This window comes from Hyperolius riggenbachi, chromosome 5 (genome assembly GCF_040937935.1).
Source record: "Hyperolius riggenbachi isolate aHypRig1 chromosome 5, aHypRig1.pri, whole genome shotgun sequence".
In the NCBI taxonomy this organism is placed as follows: Eukaryota; Metazoa; Chordata; class Amphibia; order Anura; family Hyperoliidae; genus Hyperolius; species Hyperolius riggenbachi.
Genome location: NC_090650.1, coordinates 348,532,780 through 348,556,314, shown reverse-complemented (window position 1 = coordinate 348,556,314; position 23,535 = coordinate 348,532,780). Strand labels below are relative to the sequence as shown.

The 23,535-nt window shown below is 45.2% G+C and overlaps 1 protein-coding gene across 1 annotated transcript in view; it reads right to left on the bottom strand.

Annotated features, from left to right (window-relative positions):
• RAB2A (RAB2A, member RAS oncogene family) overlaps positions 1 to 23,535 on the bottom strand; it is an 81,414-nt gene that overhangs the window by 39,535 nt on the left and 18,344 nt on the right. The window contains exons 3-5 of the mRNA XM_068237429.1: positions 17,354 to 17,421; positions 7,773 to 7,855; positions 4,879 to 4,971 (exon numbers count right to left, since the gene is read on the bottom strand). Coding sequence (XP_068093530.1) covers positions 4,879 to 4,971; positions 7,773 to 7,855; positions 17,354 to 17,421 — 244 coding nt within the window. The remainder of the gene's footprint in view (positions 1 to 4,878; positions 4,972 to 7,772; positions 7,856 to 17,353; positions 17,422 to 23,535) is intronic.

Below are 23,535 nucleotides of genomic sequence, written 5' to 3'. Positions count from 1 at the left end.
ATGCATTCTCAATACATTCCTCTAATAATCTACAGGGAAGTGAATGATTGTTGGACCCCTTTATTTGCATGTAGATCCATTTATAGAGTGTTTCTCTGTGGAAATGCTTCTATACAGGCAGCATACATTTTCCCATTACATTTGCATGTTCTAATTCATATCATGCCTTATTGATCCTTTTATTTTCCTGCATGTGCATTATGCACGGTGTAGAGAGGTGTGAAAAGTATTTGTCTCATTCCCAAGTTCCTCTATTATTGCACATTTTTCTCACTGAATGGCTTCTAATCTTTAATAACAATGTAATAATAGACATTGGGAAATCCAAGTAAACACATAACAGGCTTAAATAATTATATTTATCTAAAGAGAAAGTTACCATCAATGTGATGTAGCTACAATCTAAATACTTTAATCTTTTGATTATGAACTAGCATCAGTATTGGTCAGAGACCATGTTGTAGCTCAAGTGAATTGCACAAGTGTAACTAGACTGTTTCAGCGAAAATAAGCCCTACCTTGAAAAAAAAGTTCTAGTTGGAATTTTGAGCATGCTTTTAATATAAAGCTCTACCCCAAAAATAAGCCCTAGCAAAAGTTAAAGAGGAGGAAGAGGCGGTCAGCAAGCAAGGACACAGCAGTGCTGTGCCAACTGGGTACCGGTCCTGTCATCCCAGCACATGGCAAGGTTACCAGCTGTGTGCAGGGATGACAGGCCAGGTGCCTGATCTGTACAGTAGCATACCTTCAAATCCAGGAACAGCACAGTACAAAGGAACAGGAAATGTTCTACTGAGAAACACTTCCTGATAGAAATATAAGACATCCCCTAAAAATAAGCCCTAGCACATCTTTTGGAGCAAAAGTTAATTTAAAACTCGGTATGTAGCCAAGGTTATAGCAACAGAACAGTCATTTTTGTACACACACGACTATAAGTGAAACCATAACCGAGCAGTGGATCTGTGAACCAAGTACCAACTCCGCATAGCCGGGACAGTTGCTAATAGTTGGTGCTTGGCTATAAAGTATGTAAATAAATTGGCCAGTGTATGCAAACTCAGATGCAAACACACCGCAGTATTCAGATATTTTGCATTTGTACCACAGTTACCCCGCATTCGTTGCGTCAGTAGCCCAGCATAATCGGGCATACAGAATCTGAGGAGCTATTCATACAGAAATCCATACAAACTATAAGAGCATTCCAACACATTCACAGTTATGCATCATGTACTGCCCTTGTAAATAATACAGGGATTATACAGTGTCACAGTACATTAACTATGTGAAAGATGTAATACATAGCACATGCACTGTGCTGTGGTTGCGCCTATATCCTTGAAGCACTAAACTAGGCTGTGAGATTGATAAAAACATTAATCTTGAACAGAAATACTTGCAGCTCACCGGCTTGCATTGAGAACATGCAAAACTACCTATCTGGTGTCATGTAGTCTTTCACGCTAATACCTTTAATGAGATCAACCAGGCACAATTAGCAGCGACATCAGAGCTGAAGGGGCAACGAGCTGCAATGGTGGGGGCTGTGAGCATACTCAAGGCTGTGGCTTTTTCAGGCCTGGCAGATCAAGGTCTTTGTTAATTAGTAATACGGTAACCGCTTTGAAAAGAAAAGATCTTCATTTCATTAAATAGCAGTATAAATGGGCTCAGTCTGCTTCTGAGCAAAATCCTAACCCCTTTCACTTCATGTTTGGGATCAGTTAAAAAAGGTGGAGGCACACACTAATCAAATAAACCCATTACTTTGCTCTCATACAGTGACACTATAGGTGCGTACACACGCACTACAAAAGGAAACGACGGGTCCGCCAGACCCTCCCGCTGGGCGGCCCTTAGCAGACAGTATGCGCGTGTGTACGCGCCGTCGGCGGACTGATAAGGTTGTTTCTGAACGATCCGCTCAGCGGATTGTTCAGAAACAGCCTTATCAGTCCGCCGACATCGCGTACACACGTGCATACTGTCGGCTAAAGACCGCCCAGTGGGAGGGTCCAGCGGACCCGTCGTTTCCTTTTGTAGTGCGTGTGTACGCACTTTATGGGTCTCCTGTAAAAGCCCTGAGATTTAGTTTCCATTGTCTGAAGCTGTCTCTCACTGTAGAGTGATCAATTTGTGCTTCATTCTGTCAATGATGGGAGGTCGTTCTGGCTGCAGTGTCATTTCTCACTTTTGGCAAGAACAATACATTAATAAGCCATTACATAATGGAGCGCAATATAAAAGCAATTTGTTCTGAAAGTGTACCAGAGCTGATCAAAGATAAAAGTTTTATACAAACCTGGGGCTTCCTCAAGCCCCATAAGCTTAGATCCCTCCCAGACCCCGTCCTCAGCCTTCTCCAGCTCTGGTACTGGGTCCCGTAACTTCAGCCAGATGGTGCAAGAGAAGTGCGCCCTCTACTTATCTCTCCGACGGCTGCTGGGGAGATACGTAAAGAGCACACTTCTCTTATGTCAGACTGGCCGCGACTGGATGAAGTTACGGGACCCAGTACTGGCTCTGCAGAAGGCTGAGGACGGCGGTGTGGGAGCGGTCTGAGCTTATGGGGCTGGAGGAAGCCTCAGGTATTATCAGCTTGGATTTCCTTTAAATAACCTTTAGGTGAGGTTTCCACGTGTGCAATTTTTCAGTGAATTTTCACAACAAAAGGGTGCATTTGTATGAAAACCAATGATTGTGAATTCCATAGTGAATGTCCATTTCATGCTAAATTTCCCATGCGATTGTGTGCTTGAAAACACAGCCTGTACCATAGTATTGCATTCCGTATGAGATTTATCATATATAAACGTGAAAAATCGGGGAAAGAGATATAGTACCTGGCAACACAATGCAGCAGGGCGGATCAATTATCAGTACAGGATGGAGGAGCATGCTCATCCAATAGATAGTAGAAGAACCATCCAGTTGGGTTTACACAATGGTAAATGGCAGTGGGTGTATCAAGTGTCTAAAACTATAATCGATGTGGCTCGCTGCATCACAGATAACCGGCAGATTTGCTCATGGTGATGGAATCTGCCCATAAACATTGATGCGTGTATGGCCTGTTTAAGGTAGGAAATACGCTTTTAGATATGCATGAGTTTTGTTGCATGTGGCTAATCACAGTCCAATTTGCTCGTCATTGAAGTCAATTCCCAAAAGAGGTATGCTAATACTTTTCCTTTATTATAAAGAATGTTATAAAGCAGAGCGAGCCCAGCAAAAGTCATTTTAATGCCAGGCACTTTGTACAGTGACAACAGCATCAAACCAGCCAGGGTACTGATTCCCATTCACACGTATTAGGATGCACACGCTTCCATATACATGTAAATGGAAGCCAGACTGCCAGCTGTGGTACTGCTTCCCATTCATGTGTATTAGGATGCACACACCTCCATATACAAGTAAATGAAAGCCAGACTGCCAGTAACCCAGGCAGGGTACTGCTTCCCATTCACATGTATTAGGATGCACAAGCTTCCATATACAAGTAAATGGAAGCCAGACTGCCAGCAGCCCAGCCATGGTACTGCTTCCCATTCACATGTATTAGAATGCACATGCTTCCATATACAAGTAAATGGAAGCCAGACTGACAGCAACCCAGGCAAAATCCGCTGTCGCTATACAAGGCTTCCTGGCTTAGAAGGCATTCAAGTATGTATATAAGTGCAACGCTGTATTCTCCATCCAGAGCACCTGGCACTAGTTAGGGATCAGCTCTCAAATTTAAGTAATGCTCATCACCACCCAACGGTCCATGCTATTTAGGAAACACCCTTAGCTGAAGGTTCATTTTATACATTTTACAAAAACAGTGCTGAGATTCCTTTAAATGGAACCATAACTGAGAGGGATATGGATGTTTCCTTTTAAAGGGGAACTGAAGAAAGAGGTACACGGAGGCTGTTATATTTATTTCATTTTAAACAATACCAGTTACCCGGCAGCCCTGCTGGTCTATTTGGCTGTAGTACAGTCCTGAATAACACCAGAAACAAGCAGGCAGCTAATCTTGTCAGATCTGACAATAATGTCAGAAACGCCTGATCTGCTGCATGCTTGTTCAGGGTTTCTGGCTAAAAGTATTAGAGGCAGAGGATCAGCAGGTCAGCCAGGCAACTGGTATTACTTAAAAGGAAATAAATATGACAGCCTCCATACCCCCTTACTTCAGTTGTCTTTTAAAGAGACTCTGAAGCGAGAATAAATCTCGCTTCAGAGCTCATAGTTAGCAGGGGCATGTGTGCCCCTGCTAAACCGCCGCTATAGCGCCGCTAAACGGGGGTCCCTTCACCCCCAAACCCCCCACTGCGACACGTGGTCGCAGACTTGGTCGCTCCTGGAGGCAGGGCTAACGGCTGCAGCCCTGCCTCCAGTCTTGTCTATCAGCGGCGCATCGCCGCCTCTCCCCCGCCCCTCTCAGTGAAGGAAGACTGAGAGGGGCGGGGGAGAGGCGGAGATCCGCGCTGACAGACGCGCGTGGGGCAAAGCTGCGGCGGTTAGCCCTGCCCCAACCAGGAAGCGCTCCCCCGCTGAAATGAGGGGATTTGGGGGTGAAGGGACCCCCGTTTAGCGGCGCGATAGCGGCGGTTTAGCAGGGGCACACGTGCCCCTGCTATTTATGAGGTCTGAAGTGAGATTTATTCTCGCTTCAGACTCTCTTTAAACAATCGCTTGTCAGTCCTGCTGATCTCTTTGGCTGAATCGCACTCTTGAAACAAGCATGCCACTAATCCTAGTGCTGCGGAAGATGTCGGCGCTACATAAATACTAAATAATAATAATACAAGCATCAGGAAAATACAGTCAAAAAACAAAAAACAAAAAAACAAGCAGTCAAACAAAAAAGCTAGAGTTTACCTTTTATTGGCGATTAACATGATCACCATGTTTGAATTGGAATGCTGGCGGGCATCTTCCAACCATGTTGTGAGGTGATTAAATGTGTCTCTCCTAAATACAGAAAAAAACCCATAAGTACACAGCTAGTTCAAAAATATTCTTCAAATACAAATTTGTACATATAAGCCAAGCAAACCGGTCCCATTTGTAGTGAATGGATATTTACTATGACTCTTGAAATCCAGCTTAGCCTAACCGGTCTTCTCCATTGGTCACCAAGTGAAAAAACTGTATGTAGCACCTCGAGCTAGCAACACATTTCTTTTGCTATGGGGAGGGGGCAGACAGTGAGGTGAATGACAGGGGAGGGGTAAGGAAGAGAATACGCAAGTCGAGGAGATCCGGTACCTCCAACTGGACAGCTCGTCCGGGAACAACCTAGGGGGTGTATGAAGCCCTATGGCTGTTAGATTGGAAGTTGCACTCCACTCAGTACAAATTACATTACAGAGTGATGGTGGATATGGTTTGAGGAGAGGAAGGCAGAAGTTGCTGCAACCCTCTCAGACCATAAACATTTGGATTAGAAAGGATTGTTTTTAAAAATGCCTTTTGGTGTCCATTGTTATCAGTGCAGCATATTTAACATTCGTTTTGGAACTTTATTCACAATAGAGCACACTGACATGCATTCATCTATGGAAATAGATATCCATGCTTGTAGAACAAAAATCAGATAAAATAATGAACACAAACATGTTTGGTAACAAGACAATCAAATCATCCAAATCAAACTAGTGGACATTGTTTTGTTTGTTTTTATAGTGCATTTGTTTGCGGATCTGGAGGTGTGTTTAGCTTCTAAGGACGATAATGGTTAATTTGCATATATTCAGCAGTGATGCACTCGGAGACATCAAGGTCACTCCAACCTGAATTATCGCAAATACTTTGTTTTAAGAAAGCAAACTTTTTTTCCCATTCCTTTACAAAATAATAAACACTTGTTGTTAATGGTCATTTTCATGGAGAAATCAATAGTGTTGTCTAATTTCATAAGGGATGGGAAGGCTAATAATTTCAGCCTCAACTGTTCATGTTAAAGAGAGCCCGAGGTGGGCTAAAAAAAACAAACAAAAAAAACCAAAAAAATAAAAAGTAGGCTACCTGATCCGCAGGGCTGAGCAGATCAGGTAGCCGCAAAAAATGCCGCTCCCGTGGGCTGCAATACCGCACTTTCACTTGTGTGACCCGAGTCACGACGCTGCGCTGAGAGACTGTGTTGTCTCTCATAGCGGCAGGGAGGTGGGGCCGGGGGAGAGAGCTGCCCAATGACAGCTCAGGGAACCCTGTAGGAATGCCCCTAGAGGGCGTTTTAAACGGGGAATTACTCTCTTCTCTGTTTACCTCCGAGTTGGTGACAAATCCTGTTGCTAAACTCGGGGGCTATAGCGCAGCGCTGAAGGGGGGGGGGGGCAAAGTGCGGCGTTTGGGGGACACAGAGCCATGTCATTAGGCAGAGAACATGGGGTCTGTGTCCCATCTGCACCCCATATCCCCACCTCTGGTTCTCTTTAAGGTCAATGTTTTGAAGAGGAAATGTGACAGAACAGCAAGGGAGTACAGCACAAGTGACAGGTTTTTACATTTCTTTTCGATTCAAGGTTTACAATCAATCTTTCTGATTGACTGCAACATGTAAAAAATCGGACCAATGTACCACACGTGTTAAATTTTTACCCAAGTATGAAAAATGGGTGGGGGGGGGGGGAGGGGGAAGGATTGAAAAGAAAATTGCTTACGGGTATATATAAGGAAATTGACAAACTACTACACACCATTCCACTTTAAAAAAAAAAAATATATATATATATATATATATATATATATATATATATATATATATATATATATATATATATATATATATATATATATATATATATATATATATATATATATATATATATATATATATATATATATATATATGCATAGTATTGCATAAAATTCAGTTTGTGCTGCTCATCCCTTGGCTTATGTTATTTTCCCCTGTGAGCGTGCATAACCACACCCATCTCTAGCACAGTTAAGCATATAAATGAGCGGTGCTCATAGTTCAGTTAGTAGCTAGTAGAAGGTGAGGTGTTTTTAATTTCATTTCTCCCATTTAGCTGACCCCTGGGCTTTTGGCATGGTTCCCACTAGAACGCTGATAAAAACTAGCATTTTTGCCTGGTTAGAGTAGGACTCACCAGATCGGGGACATTTTGGCGCAGTTGGTGAGCTTAAACGCGTTAAAGCGTAACCAAAAGCCCCTGTCACTGTTTTCCCTGTTGTGTGCTGCAGTACCCTCTGTATTTATATATTTCTTATGGAGTCTGGGGACCTCCACTGCTGCATGCATGCTTTGCATAGTATTGCATAAAATTCGGTTTGTGCTGCTCATCCCTTGGCTTATCTATCTATCTATCTATCTATCTATCTATCTATCTATCTATCTATCTATCTATCTATCTATCTATCTATCTATCTATATCTATATCTATATCTATATCTATCTGAAAAATCCAACACTCATAAATAAATATATAAATATATATAAAACTTTTGGGGGAAATCCGATCATTTTTATCGAATTGCCATAAGATCAGATTATTTTATTGTATCGTGTGTGGCTACCTTTACTGTTTTATCAGGCAAGCAGCATTTGACACTGGCACTGAGAGGCATGTTTGAACCCATAAAAAAAAAAAAAAAAAAGTTTAAAATGCAAAATTGTTTTAGGCAATGCACAAACCTTTGTGCAAAGCACCAGTATATTACGCGTGAAAAAGCCCACAAGAGCCATCTAGGTATTTAAACAACTCAGATTAATGGAAAAGCACAAACTGCTTATCAAATGAACTTACCTCGTGATGTCATAAACTAATAACGCACCAGCTGCCCCTCTGTAATATGAACGTGTGATAGAACGAAATGATTCCTGACCAGCCTAGGGAAAAAAAAATAATGTAAATAAATGCCAGGATGTTAACAAAAACTTTACCTTAAAGAGAACCCGAGGTGGGTTTGAAGAATATTATCTGCATACGGAGGCTGGATCTGCCTATACAGCCCAGCCTCTGTTGCTATCCCAAACCCCCCTAAGGTCCCCCTGCACTCTGCAATCCCTCATAAATCACAGCCATGCTGCTGACAAACCGCTTGTCAGAGCTGGCTGTGTTTATCTCTATAGTGTCAGTCTGCTGCTCTCCCCGCCTCCTGCAGAACTCCAGTCCCCGCCTGCATCCCTTCCCTCCCTGCTGATTGGAGGGAAGGGTCGGGGGCAGGGACCGGAGCTATGCAGGAGGCGGGGGAGCAGCTGAGACTGACACTACAGATGTAAACACAGCCTCACAGCACGGCTGTGATTTATGAGGGATTGCAGAGTGCAGGGGGACCTTAGTGGGGTTTGGGATAGCAACAGAGGCTGGGCTGTATAGGCAGATCCAGCCTCTGTATGCAGATAACATTCTTTAAACACACCTCGGGTTCTCTTTAAATACTTTTAGCAAGAATATAATTGTTCTGTAGTAGTGATGGTCCTGTTTAGGAGAACTCATGGAGAAGCATTTGATTTGTTTGATTAACAGATAGATTTGCAAAGCTCCGATTTGCTGTGATCACATTACATTAGGGGGACAGCGTCTGCGGGATTTCAAATCAAATCTAATGGTCAATTGGCCGTCAAATCGGTAGATGCATGGGCACTTTTACTTTGTGCCAATAGGGCCTTTTATTGATAACAGTGTTGATCGTTGCAGTATTGCTGATCTACTATAGGCTTCACCTGGCACCTTTTCCAATGTACGCATATTAGGCTGAGTTGGTGGTGTCTGCTCAGAATACGGTAGATTCAGTGGTAGTTGCTGACTTCATAGGTCAGAGGGCTGTAATGACATATTGGACCTCCCGCAGCCCTCACAAGTCTGTACCCATCTTCCCTTCAGAAGAACTCTTGTGCAACGGAAAATCATAAGACTGTTCTAAAATAAGGAGCTGCTTTATGAGCTCATTACTTGGATGAGTGGTATAAATGAAGTTCAACTTTCTCTCAAGAGGTCAGAACTTCATATTACAGCTTGGTTTTAGGGGTACAGAAAACACCGTTACAGATCATATACTGAATACAAAAATCAAACAACTAAATCATACTCTCCTGCCAAAGTCCCGGCTGTGCTAATCACTATTCCCCCTTCTTGTCGGCTGCTAAATTACTCTGTTTTATAGTAATTTGGGCTCTGTCTTTTGATGGTGCCGAAATTAGTGTCTGAGCGCGCCGCTTTAGCCATAATTCCTATCTGTGGCGCTGTTTTTACTTGCTTCACATGCCCATTTTGGCTGGCTGGTCACACTGCTTTGTAGCAGGCTGGCAAGGAGGCGTGGCTCACACCCACATCCAGGAAGCATACTGTAGTTTTAGGCCTGGTTCACACTGGCAATTAGTAGCAAATGGATCTGTAAAAACAGTTCTACATAAGTCGATCAAATCCGTTCTCACTCCATTTTCCATTCAGCTGCTTCCGTTCCGTTTCCCCATATCCCCCAGACCCCCATCAGCACAGTGAATTTTGCTGGCTAGAACGGTCCGTTTCTTCACTAGTGTGAAAAACGTTCAGTTTTCTCATTGCCCCCAATGCAGCGCTTCAGCTTCTGTTTCCGCTCCGCTGGGCTCAGCAGTCAGGAAAAATTGCTAAAGAACAGAATTTGCGGTCTATTCGGCAGATTGTGCGGAATGGATCCGTTCTAACAGACCAATGTGAACGGATCCATAGGTTAACACTGGATCCGTTTGCACCGGCTAGGATCAGTTCCAATAGGATCTGTGAAAAGCGTTTTTTAATGCTAATGTGAACCAGGCCTTACTGCCCAGAGGATCATTTTAAATCCCTCATACAGAAAAGAATGTTACTTGCCATGCAAATGCACCTGCAACCATAATTCACATGCTTGTGTTTCAGAGGGTGACATTTTCAACAGCCTATCTTTCTCGCTGTACTCTAAAGATGCCCAGAGGACATGGCAATAGACATAAGGATATAATGCTCTCCACAGAACACTGCAAACCAGCGAATGATGGAAACAGGTAGCTGCTCATAGGGAAGCCAGTTCTGCTTCTTCTAGGAACATGCGGCCCTCTAAAAACCTTCCTTGGCAATCCCTGACATCCCAATTTACTGAATGGCTTCACAATACATGAATCATTATTAGAACATAGAAAGGACTCCTAGCAACTGAGCACAGAAGACAGATCTGAAAGGAGGCAAATAACCCAGAGCTGCACATTTGAATTCAATAACCTGCTCCCTGGGGCAGCTGTTGACACTAGAATAAATAAAGCTCATTGTAAATAAATGATGAATGACATCTTTACGCCCACCATCTGCTGGTGTAAAGGTTGTTGGAAGGCCAAGGATGCAGATTTTATCCGTTATATCGGAAGCAGCAGCCAGCCTTTCAGCGCTCTCTAGACTTAACGTTGTCAGTTCTTCCCTTTTAATCTGCTTAGGCTAAAAACAGAATGCCAAAATTCAGTGACAGCCCAAATTGTTCTGCTGGTCACCGGCACATGACACCTAAATGGATTTATTGACTGCTCCGCTAAAGAGAAGAGGAGAAATCTTTCATAAAAGATAAATGAGTGTGCTTCAGTGCGGATCTCATTCCAGATGTTCATAGTGGTGGCTGTCAAAACCAGGAGCAGCTGAAATGCACTCTGGGAGGAGGATGACATATAGGTAACCAAAACTGTTGCTCATAGCAACTGGATTCTACATAAACACAATTTAGGCAGTGCCACCTGATTGGTGGTTGTTTCCTGTTGGCAGCTAGTCAGTTAATTTGCTAGGAACCACTTACACTTCTAGCATGTGTCCAAATCAACGTTCAGCACTACAAATACAGTTCTGCGCTTCCCAGAAAGTTCTCAAATTCCTTTTATCACAGGCAGCCATCAGATCTCTTTCATTGAAATTCTACTCAAACATCGGTTAAAAAAAAAGCACTAAGTAAAACCGCAGAGGACCATTCCTCATCTGCTCCCCGCGCTGGTCACATACTACCTCTGGCTCCGCCCAACACGGTTTTTTGAAAGGACTTATCAGGGGCTTTCCTGAGAGCAAAATAAGAAAAATGAGTCCCTCCTTGGCCCTGGAAATAGAGATGGACCAAACATTGCCCCAATAGAGAGAATTCTTACTCGGTAGAGAACCCATTGGGATACACTTAGGAGGGGTTTGACTAAGCATTGGCCAAATTTTTACCACATCCCTTGAAATTGCAGCAATTGTTGGCACAGTGATATGGTTTGGTCCTGTGATGTTCTCCAAAACTACTGGGTCACGCAGTTGCTAAGATATTGACTGAGGTTATGGGTGAAAGAACTGTACTAGATACTAAATCTCTCCTTCTAGACCAGTGGTTTCCAACCTGGGGGCGATCGCCCCCAGGTGGGCGATTTGGGTTCTAAGACGGGCGGTAAATTTGTGTGTGTGTGTGTGTGTGTGTGTGTGTGTGTGTGTGTGTGTGTGTGTGTGTGTGTGTGTGTGTGTGTGTGTGTGTGTGTGTGTGTGTGTGTGTGTGTGTGTGTGTGTGTGTGTGTGTGTGTGTGTGTGTGTGTGTGTGTGTGTGTGTGTGTGTGTGTGTGTGTGTGTGTGTGTGGGGGCGACAGGGAGGCAATCAGTATGAAAAGGCAGAAAAAAATAAAGGGTCGCAGTGTCACTCGTTTTTAAGAAAATTATGGGCAAAAAATATGATCTGTATAAAATATGCAAGTGTGCATGATAGAGTTGCGTAATTCCTCAGGGCTCGTTGGTCACGCGCCGGTGTAATGTCAGATATTGCAGCCCGGAAGCAGCCTTCCTCACTGAGTATCGCGCATGCTCAGTGGGAAGTTAGATATTATTTACCTGAAATATCTCCGCTTCCGCACCACGTACGCTCCCGAAATTTTCAGGGGAGGGAGGGAACCCCCAGATCTAGCTCTTTGTCGAATTGCAGCCCCCGAGCCCCGCTAGTTTCCGAGATACGTTTGCTGAAATCAGTCTCGGGAACTAGCGGGGCTCGGGGGCTGCAATTCGGCACAGAGCTAGATCTGGGGGTCCCCTCCCTCCCCTGAAAATTTCGGGAGTGTACGTGGTGCGGAAGCGGAGATATTTAGGACATTTTACGTGGCTACACAATTTAATGGGACGCAGGCTCCTACTGCGCATGTGGGGCTGCACAACGTGCGGGGCTGCAATAGCTGACATTACACCGGTAAGGGAATTCGCGCAAAGTAGTTGAGTCACCGGCTATTTTTAGCTGGCAAGGTCACAGCGCTAACCCCTCCACTGGCACCACCACCTGGCGTAAGGGTATACCGTACTAAGAGAAGGGGGGCGACAGGGGTGAGTCGTCTTCCCCTAAGGGGCGATACCTCATAAAAGGTTGGGAACCACTGTTCTAGACCTTTATATTGATGCCACCCTCTCTAATCATCAGACTACACTGGTTAAGATACTATGCCTATATGCTTGAAGGGAACTGTTCTTCAGGTTGTTCTCTGATCAACTTCCCTCCAAAAGCTCCTAGTTCAAGAGGGTCAATAAAGCTATGGTGTGGTATAAACTACCAGAATCGGAAATGCCCACAGAAATTCGATAAAATCTGTCTCCAATGGTCTGAATACGTCTTCTCGCACTCCAGATATTGATGATTACATTTTATTATTATATATTCAAGGATGGGCTAATACCTGTTATTCTGATCTATCCTTCGGATTGCACAGGGTGGGGATGGATTGTATGCTGTTGTGTTGTGGAGTTCTCTCCACTAATGTCCAAAAATGTTACATTTTCAATAAAATTCAACTGTTAAAAAATGTTGGCAAGATTAGCAAGTTGTCTCTGAATATGTAAATACAAAGACAACAGAGTCAAGAAGGATGTGACTGGCCGCCAGTGTTGACAACTCATCCCTTTAAATACGGACACTTATGAATTATACATGTCTTGTGGCTAGTTAGATGCAGTTTAGGCACTGATTATCTGTGAGAAGCCCCAGAACCTGTATAACTTAGATGTGTCAGTATTTAAAGGAATGAGTTGGCAACCCTGCTGGCCGCTACCCCTCCCACAAAAGGTATGCACAGATATGGCAGACAGGCACGATCAATGAGATGCAAATAAGTTTCTCCTTGCATTCAAGTAAATGTTATACAGCTTGAACTTGGAACAATAAAAACTGACATTCTGAGTGGTCCAATTTCAAGCTGAATTAATTTGCATGTAATTTGAATGCAAGGAGAAAATATTTGTATCTGAACCCCTAGTGGCAGGTGTAAAATGTGCCCATATGTGCATAGAACAACCTTTAGTGATGCCAAAGGAGAAAATAATATATAATTAGCGGCTTTATGAACTGAGAAACAATAGGGGTGGCCTATATGATTACATACCCATGTAAGCTCATCTATGTTGGCAAAACAAAAAGACATTTTAAAGGTGAGAATATTGGAACATGTGTATGCGTAGTATTAGAGGAGATGGGGAAAATCGGACCACTATCGTGAAAGCCATGGGGGGGAAGCTTTAAATGACAACTGTAGTGAAAGGGCTATGGAGGCTGCCATATTTATTTCCTTTTAAGCAACACCAGTTGCCTGGCTATCCTGCTGATCCTCTGCCTCTAATATTTTCAGCCATATACCCTGAACAAGCATGCAGCAGATCAGGCGTTTCTGACATTACTGTCAGATCTGACTAGATTAGCTGAAATAGACCAGCAGGGCTGCCAGGCAACTTGTATTGTTTAGAAGGGAATACATATGACTGCCTTCATATACCTCTCACTACAGTTGTCCTTTAAGGGAAGTGAGGTTGAAGAAGACCTCCGCTGTAAATTCCAAACTGAGAAAGAGTCAGAATGACGGTTATCATGACTATTGCCCTTCTTTTTTTACTCATTGCAGCGACTTTGTTAAAGGGAAGGTTCAGGGAGGGTGGGCAAAAAATAAAAATCAAATTCCACTTACCTGGGGCTTCCTCCAGCCCGTGGCAGGCAGGAGGTGCCCTCGCCGCCGCTCCGCAGGCTCCCGGTGGTCTCCGGTGGCGCGCCCGACCTGGCCAGGCCGGCTGCCTGCCAGGTCGGGCTCTTCTGCGCTCCAAGGCCCGGAACTTCTGCGTCCCACGCCGGCGCTCTGACGTCATCGGACGTCCTCCGGGCTCTACTGCGCTTGCGCAGAACTACTGCGCATGCGCAGTAGAGCACGGAGGACGTCCGATGACGTCAGAGCGCCGGCGTGGGACGCAGAAGTTCCGGGCCTTGGAGCGCAGAAGAGCCCGACCTGGCAGCCGGCCTGGCCAGGTCGGGCGCGCCACCGGAGACCACCGGGAGCCTGCGGAGCGGCGGCGAGGGCACCTCCTGCCTGCCACGGGCTGGAGGAAGCCCCAGGTAAGTGGAATTTGATTTTTATTTTTTGCCCACCCTCCCTGAACCTTCCCTTTAAGCAGCAGGGAAGCACTGTAGCAGGGAAGCACTGTAGCATTTGAGATTTGGGTGCAGCCGGCACCACCATAGGCCGTGATAGGAATTATGGCTATAGTGGCACTCAGTGAGTAGTTTGGGCGCCGTCAAAAAACAGAGCACAACTTGCAATAAAAAATAATAATTCGGTCGCCAGAAATAGCTGGAAGCTGAATTATATCTTTCTCCCACAATCCACGGCGACCTGGAGGGGGAATAGTAATTAATGCCGCCGGGACTTGTGCAGACGCAGGGTGAGCAGTTTATCAGCTTTACCCTGCACCCAGAGTCTCCCGGCTGCTGTTTCCTATGTAAGCCTGTAGCATCTCTGGAATGCAGCATACTGTGGCTGGCACTACGCTACGTCTCTCTTCACCTCTCTTCTTTGTGATAGGCTGACTCAGTGGCACAAGCAGAAGTAGAGTATCACTTAGGCCACACTATAAGGCTCCTCCCACCCACACATAACCCAATGCCATGGCAGTTTTTCAGAAAGGGGGCATGGCTAACCAACAAAACCTGCATTTTATGGGACAAAGATCAGTTTTTAGACATTTCTTCCTGTTACTTTGTTATAACTTCTGTTGCCTGTCTGTGCAGATTGTATGGGTATTATTGTTACAACGGAGGGCCGCGTTAAGGCAATTATGTCTATAAAGAAAAGAAGTAAGGAACACGGACATTGATAGGGGCTTTGCCGTACTGAGACCATGTGGATATAATGCTTGGGCACCTTGGTGCAACAAAGATATAGAATTTTCTGTATATCTTGAATAGGAAAATGCTATAGGCATATATGGTGCCAGAGCAAGTGCTTGGATACTTTTATTATTATTTAGCAGACATCTTCCGCAGCGCTGTACAGAGTATTGCCTTGTCACTTAACTGTCCCTCTGAGGAGCTCACAATCTAATCCCTACCATAGTCCTATGTCTATGTATGTATTGTGTAGTGTATGTATGTATCGTAGTCTAGGGCCAATTTAGGGGGAAGCCAATTAACTTATCTGTATGTTTTTGGGATGTGGGAGAAAACCGGAGTACCGGAGGAAACCCACTCAGACACGGGGGAGAACATACAAACTCCTTGCATATGTTGACCTGGCTGGGATTGGAACCGGGGACCCAGCGTTGCAAGGCAAGAGCGCTACCCACTACGCTACCGTGCTGTTCACGGTGAGAGGAGGTAGAGGTACCTTCGTATACAACAGAGGGGGCAACCTTTTACAGCTTTGCAATTATGCCCTTATTATGCAAAGAAACTTTTCCTGGAATTGATTCCCTTATGTGAAAGGGGAGAGAGAGAGAGATGCGCTCCTATATATATTTACATTTATGCACCTGTCAAGTAGTTACCCCCCCTGGAGAAATCTCTGCCAAAAGATCTGTTGAAAGAAACCTCTCAGACCCCTGTAAACAGGAAGAGACCCACTCCCTGTAAAATCACACCTGAGAAAAACCCTATGAGTGGGTGGAACACATAGGTGGAAGCCTCGATATCCCACACTGATCTCCGCTGGGTGGTCATGTGTAAGGAGAGCGCCCGAGAATGGGGGGAGTGCTGGACATGAGGAGAGCCCACTACACAGGCTTGCTCCCCCCGTTTTTAAATTTACTTTTGGGCTAAGGTATTCTTTAAAGGGAACCTTAACTGAGAGGGATATGGATGTTACCTTTTAAATAATATCAGTTGCTTGTCAGTCCTTCTAATCTCTTTGGCTGTAGTAGTGGCTGAATCACACACCTGAAACAAGCATGCAGCCAATCCAGTGGGGGTGGTCAGGCAGCCAGATCCCCAGTTTAAATAGCTAGGCATTTGTGTCTCCAGTATAGCTACGTGTCCCCAGTACAGCCAGCAGCCTTTACTCACCTCTCTGGGTCCTGCGATGAGCAGCTCTAGCCCCCTCCACTCTGGCCGGCATCCCTGTTCGCACCTCTCTGGGTCCTGCGATGAGCAGCTCTAGCCCCCTCCACTCTGGCCGGCATCCCTGTTCGCACCTCTCTGGGTCCTGCGATGAGCAGCTCTAGCCCCCTCCACTCTGGCCGGCATCCCTGTTCGCACCTCTCTGGGTCCTGCGATGAGCAGCTCTAGCCCCCTCCACTCTGGCCGGCATCCCTGTTCGCACCTCTCTGGGTCCTGCGATGAGCAGCTCTAGCCCCCTCCACTCTGGCCGGCATCCCTGTTCGCACCTCTCTGGGTCCTGCGATGAGCAGCTCTAGCCCCCTCCACTCTGGCCGGCATCCCTGTTCGCACCTCTCTGGGTCCTGCGATGAGCAGCTCTAGCCCCCTCCACTCTGGCCGGCATCCCTGTTCGCACTCTCAGTTTCAGGTCACGGCTTAATGACGTCATTAAGCTGGGACCCGACAGAGCCAAAGCGAGCAGAGATGCTGATCAGAGCGGAGCGACGATCGCCGGGGGAACGTCATAAAGTTGAGTGGATCCTCTTCTTCCCCGCCTACCGCAGCTGCTCTGTAGTGATCACTATGATCTGCAGGAGATTGTAGTGTTGACATAATCAGGAGTCAATCGCGATGGCTCCTGATCACTGAGGGGAAAGGTCAGCTGTCATGACAGATTAATCTCCCCCTCGAGTGCGGATGAGCGCGGCGGGACGAAGCGGAAAGAAACATTTACGAGGTCGTTGAATCAACGTCCAATCAGAGCGGCAGCACCACCTGCTGGACGTAAATTCATACTGCATTGGTTCGCATTTGGTTAAACATGAGGAATACACAGGCAATGCAGCTATTCAATCTCTTGGAATACCAGGCTGAAATCTCAATCAGCTACATGGGGACAGGTAGTGAGACCATTGTTCCTACTGACAGGTGGAAGGTATAACTGTTCCTAAAGCTGCCTTGTATATTCGCAGCTGGCTTGCTTTATATCGTAACCTCTGAATGAAGTACATTACAGAATTACAACAGGCTTTGGATGCGTACTTACAGTGTCCCAAATCTGAAGCTTTATCTGCTTTCCATCAATTGTGATCATTCTTGCACCAAATTCTACCCCTAGAAGAAAAAATTATCAATTTTAGACAAAACATACACTTGAAAAACAAAACCTAAATCAACTTTTTAATCTTTTTTTAGACTGACCAAAAATTAGTACATCTATGACCTGGTAAGTGATAGGTGAGGGGTGGGCTGCCTTCCATTGCCCTGATCCGCTCCCAGTACGTGGCACATGCAAAACCACACTCACTGAATGTCATAGTACCCACTCGGTTGTGCAGGCATGGAGCCCCTTGGGCTTTTTTGGTCCTTTGAAGCCCCTTATACACCTCTAGGAGATCTGGTTCACCATGAGCTTGCTGGGTAATCTGTAACTCTGGGTGTTTCAAGTGCTCCCCTATAGAGCCACATTAATGCATGCAATGCACTGATGAGGATCAACCAGTCTGAAACAGTCTGTATGCATGTTGGTTTATTGTGGCTCTGTACAATTAATAAGCTGACAAATCCATTGCATTCCAGCGGATCTGGAGGTGTGTTTAGCTTATAGGGGCAACAATGGGTTTGCATATTCAGCAGTGATGCATTGTGGGAGACATCTCAGAGCTCACTACAACCTGAATTATTGCTAATACATTCTGTTTTAAGGAGGCAAACTCTTGTTTTGCATAAGGTTTCAGTAAGAGGACATTTTGGTCCTTTGTAGACCCTTATGCTGGGAATACACAGTAAGCTTCTGGCGCTTGATTCTCTTATCTTCCGATCTTTTTTCTTATCTTTTTCCATTGTCTGCCATGCAGAATCGGGCGCAGAAACGATTGGGCGGGTGATCGGACATGTCGGAAATGATCTCCCGAGCCATCTAAATGGCTCAGAATCTTACCGTGTATTCCCAGCATTACACGCTCTTAGGCGCTCTGGTTCACAATGAGCTTGCAGGGTACTCTGCACATCAAACTCACCAACTCCTCCGGAAAAAGGCCACAAAATAATACTGAACATGTGAAAAATAAAAGTGATAATAATCAGCTAATAAACCTACAAAAGAGAATGGAAACTGCATGAAATAACCCTTACAATACAAGCTGGTATATAAACTGTGTAATTCTAATTCAAGAAGAAAAGGTTATGCTGCCATCTATCAGGTGCACAAGAACTGCAATAAACTTGAAAACCACATAAAATAAATGTACAGTATACTTGTGTATTAGGTATTCTAATGAGATGAGTAAGGGGATGGTGGTGTGCTGCTGTTGCAAATCAACTTAAAGTTTTATTGTTTCATCTTGGGGGGAGGGTCCACTTACCTGATCCAACATCTTCAGGTCACAGGTGACACTATGCCCAACTCCTTGGCAGTGCAGTAGTGGCCAAAGCTCAGAAACCTCTGCCTGCGTTGCACAGCCCCCCCCCCCCCCCCCCCCAGCAACAACAAGTTAGGCAGCGGCTGCTGAGCTGGAGGTGGGCCGGTACACAACAGATGAGTGCTGATTTTGAGAAAAAGGGGGAAAAATTGGCAGGGACCTTCCTCTTGGGTAGGGGTGTCAAGCACTCACCTCCCTAAATGGAAGACGCCAGAGCAGGCATTTAAAAAAAGGAACCTGAGGTGTGAGAACTATGGAGGCTGCTATTATTTCCTTTTAAAGTACCCCTAACCCCTAACCTGGTCCCCGATACTTTTACTATGTTTTACTCCTGGTGCTGTGACTAGCACTCAGCACCATCCTCCCACCTCCAGCACCCCTGTTCTGACATCAAATATGGGTGGGGAGGAAGTGGCAGTAGTTATTCCCTCTGCCCGTCCTTAATCCTGCCCCCTCCACTCGCCGCTATAGTTCCCCATATTCTCTGCACATAGCGCACAGGCGAGCTGCGCCGTGTGCGATCTTGTGGTATTTGAGGTCGGATAGCCTTCTGACCTCAATCACCATAAGCCTGCACACAGCGCAGCTCGCCTGCGCGCTATGTGCTGAGAATAATATGGGGAACTAAAGCGGCAAGTGGAGGGGGCGGAACTAAGGATGGGCAGAGGGGAGGAAAAACTGCCGCTTCTTTCCTGCCCATATTAGACGTTCTGCTCAGTCATAATCTTCGACTGAGCAGAACGGGGGCTACTGGAGGCACTGGAGGGGGAAGGATGGTACCAAAACACCTGGGGATAGGAGGTGGGGGGCTGGATACCAGGTCGAGGGTATTTTAAACAATACCAGTTGCCTGGTAGTGCTACTGATGTTTCTGGTCAGAAGGGGTCTAAATCTAAATCATACACAAGCATGCGGGTAATCTTGTCAGATTTGTCATAGACATCTGATCTGCATGCTTTTTCGGGGTATATGGCTTAAAGTATTACATGCAGAGGATCAGCAGGAAAGCCAGGCAATGTGAATTGTTTAAATGGAAACAAACATGTCAGCCTCCATAACCCTCTCACCTCGGGTTCAGGTGCTCTGACAGAATTCAGACTGGATTAGCTGCATGCTTGTTTCAGGTGTGTGATTCAGCCACTACTGCAGCTAAAGAGATCAGAAGGCCGGCCAGGCAACTGGTATTGTTTAAAAGGAAACATCCATATCCCTCTCAGTTAAGGTTCCCACAATTACTGTCGCGTGGAAGGATCAGGGCTCATTTTGGGGTTGAATGCTGTACAGATGGATCACCTGTTACGATGAAGGGGGAGGAGGGACGTCGGCACTGCGTACAACCAATCGGATTCTGACACGCTAAAGGTCTGGTACACCAGATCATTATGTACTGTTGGGAAACACCTGCACACCTGCTAGTTTCTTGACCGAGATGATCGTGAACAGTCACCTTAGCTGAGTGTCATCTAGCGAGTTTACCAAGCTATAAACATCCTTTCATGTCTGCCTCCAGCCTCATTGTAACAGGTCAGTCATCCAGCTGGTTAGGGGGTTTAAAATCTGTACAGCTGGTAGCGTGTGAAGAACAACATTTTTAAAGGGGTTATTATTAAGAATGTTTTTTCCCAATGCAATGCTCAGTCTAATGATACGTCACACACGTCTCCTTTATCACGGTTCCGGATGCATTACACATACAATTCAGACCCATTTCTGATGTACAGTTGAGTCCCGGTAATCCGCAACTCAACTAATCAGCAGTCAAACCAACCAGAACACATTGCTGGCAGAATTCACAGTGGTGAAGTCCAACTTCTTAAGCTGTCTGGGGGCTCTGCTGTGTGTAAAGTGTGGGTTCCACAGCTCTCCCTAAGGTTATTTATACTTTCAATTACTGTATTATTATTTAGTCATTATATAGTGCCAACATCTTCCGCAATGCTGTACAGAGTATATTGCCTTGTCACTTAACTGTTCTTCAGAGGGGCTCACAATCTAATCCCTACCATAGTCATATGTCTATGTACGTATTGTAGTCTAGGGCCACTTTAGGGGGAAGCCAATTGTAACTTATCTGTATGTTTTTGGGATGTGGGGGGAATCCGGATTGCCTTCAGGAAATCGACGTAGACCTGGAGAGAACATACAAACTCCATGCAGATAGTGCCCTGGCTGGGATTGAACCGGGAAACCAAAAGCTGCAAGATGAGAGCACTAACCGCTATGCCACTGTGCTGGCCATTTTAACATTTAATACAGAGTTCATGGTATTTATTCTATAGTGGGGTATAGTACTCTATTTGCTAGGCCTATTTTTAACATTGAATATCAAGCAACCAGAAAGCACAATAAACCGGCATCAGCCGATCCCAGTCGGGTCCAAATAATGAAGGCAGCATTGTATTAATCACTAAAGCTCAACCAGCAAAACTGCCAGTCTGCCAGCAAAATTGTGCAGATGAGAATTATACCCAAGAAACACCATACCGTATGTAAGGCTTCCATAACAGATTGCTAACATTAGAATCTGCCCCTTCAGCTCTGTCCTGATAATTCTGTACAGGTAGAATATAGTGACAGTGGTAGATAAAAGTAGCAGCGCATATTCCCACAAGGGTGATTGGAGAAACAGGTGATAACGTGGTTTTCTTTGTAGTCATGATTTGAAGATGTAGGACTCTAGCAATCTCCTAGTGTAAAGCAGGGCTGTGGAGTCAGAGTCTGGAGCAATTTTAGCTACCTGTGGTCAGAGTTGGTGGTTTCAATAAACTGAGGAGTCGAAGTTGGGATTATTTTTGTACCAACTCCAGTCCACAGCCCTGGTAAGTATTAGACTAAGGAGTCAGAGTCAAAAAGTCAGAGCATATTTGGATACCTGGAGTCAGAGGTTTCATAAACGGAGGAGTCCAATCATTTTTGTACTGACTCCAAAGCCCTGGTCTAAAGTAGGCCATACATAATATAATTTTGATTGAACAAAAGTGCCAATTTTAAGTACAGAGTGGCGCACAACAGACTGGCCCGGTTACATGTCATGTGCACGGTACACATATAAATGCTAACCAGCCGGTCCCCACGAACCTCTTGCTTGATCCCTACCTTGTGTGTGCTCCCCGTTTTGCTGAAGCATGTGTCACAAGCATTTGCTGCTCCAGTATGACAGCATTACCCATACAGCAGCAAATACTGGCGACACAGAGGTTAATAAAGCTGGGGAGAACACACACAGCATGGATAGAGTAAGAGGTGCAAGGGGACTGGCTAGTCTTTTGTGCGCCACCCTGCAGTATGATCGTATACCTAAACTGGTCAAAGTATCCTAGATTTGTTGGCGCTTATACTACAAAGATGTGGTCACATTAACTGCTCACCATGCTCTGTTTTATCAAAGTCTGTTCTTGACACTGCTGACTTTGCTCAGGAACTATCTGAATCAAGGGAGATGGAGGCAAAATGTGCAGCAAATGGTTCTCATTGTTGGTAAATTTAAAGAGAACTTGCCAGATTAAAAATACTGCTGTTGTAAGCACCAAATATGTTGCCATTACGCTAAAAACCCTTCTGGAGCACAAGCAGTCATTTACAGATGAAGTGATTTACCATTCTGTGCTCCCTGTCTCTTCCAGTATCTCTCCCATTCCCTGTTGCTACTGATTTTTTTTTTTTATAACATGTGAATGATCAGTTCATTTTACTGTGCATACACGATTTGTGAACATGTGCATGCTCAGTGCAACAAACAGAAACTATACTAAGCCCCCAAGGAAGCCAGCAGAGCAAAACTGGTCAGAACGAGCAGAACTGGTAGTTGATATTTGGGAGCATTTGAATCTGGAGATCCCGTTACATTCAGGACCCTATGTGTGATTTATTTTTACATTTTTTTTATTATACTTTTAGTTGAGTGTTTAAAATCTGCATTTGGAATACTCCTTTCTTTTTTTAAATGATGACATATGGTTACTGATATCACAAAGGTTGGGCAAGATCAGAACTATATGGAGGGTACAGCCTTATAATGTGGGTTGTAGGGGGCTAGTAAGACATATTACTGGTAAGGGGTTGCACAAACCTGTTGTGAAGGCATAGTGGTGTATGTTATATATTTGAGCTAATGGGTCACTTTTAGCAGCAATGGAGATCTTGATTGTGTTGGTAGCGCTGTGGTTGTTATATACTGTAGAATTAGAGGCTGCGAATTGAATAAAAAATAAACTAGGTCTGTATTTACTCCGGAGCGGACTGCGCAGGCACAGTAGTTCTGCGCCTGCGCAGTCCGCTCCGGCCCACGTGGTGGTGATTGACAGCCTCCAGGTCGCTCTGACGTCACCGCCGGGGACCGGGTCGGAGCTCCGGCAAACGGCTGCGGGCAGAGCTGCTGCGAGGGAGGTCCTGGGAGCTTGGGGCTGGAGGAAGCCCCTGGTAAGTAGCGTTTATTGTATTAATATATGCCTGACAACTCCTTTAAAGAGACTCTGACAAAATGTTCAGCCTTATTTCTTCTATCCTATAAGTTCCTATACCTGTGGTCTGTCTTACTGCAGCCTTTCCTAGTTGCACAGTGGCTGTATTATCTCTGTTATATAATCTAATCGTCTTTCCTTTGTCAGCTTTGTCGGCTCAGGCAGGAATTTGCTGCTCTGCTTGTGATAGGAACAAGCTATACACACCCTCTCCACGCCCCCTGCAGGCTCTGTATGAGTCACAGACTGAGCGTCTCTCAGCCTATCACATGCTGGTTAGCAGCCATGTCTTTTGTTTGTAAACACTGCCTAAACTGGCAATTACAAGCCAGGATCGCAGCAGGGAG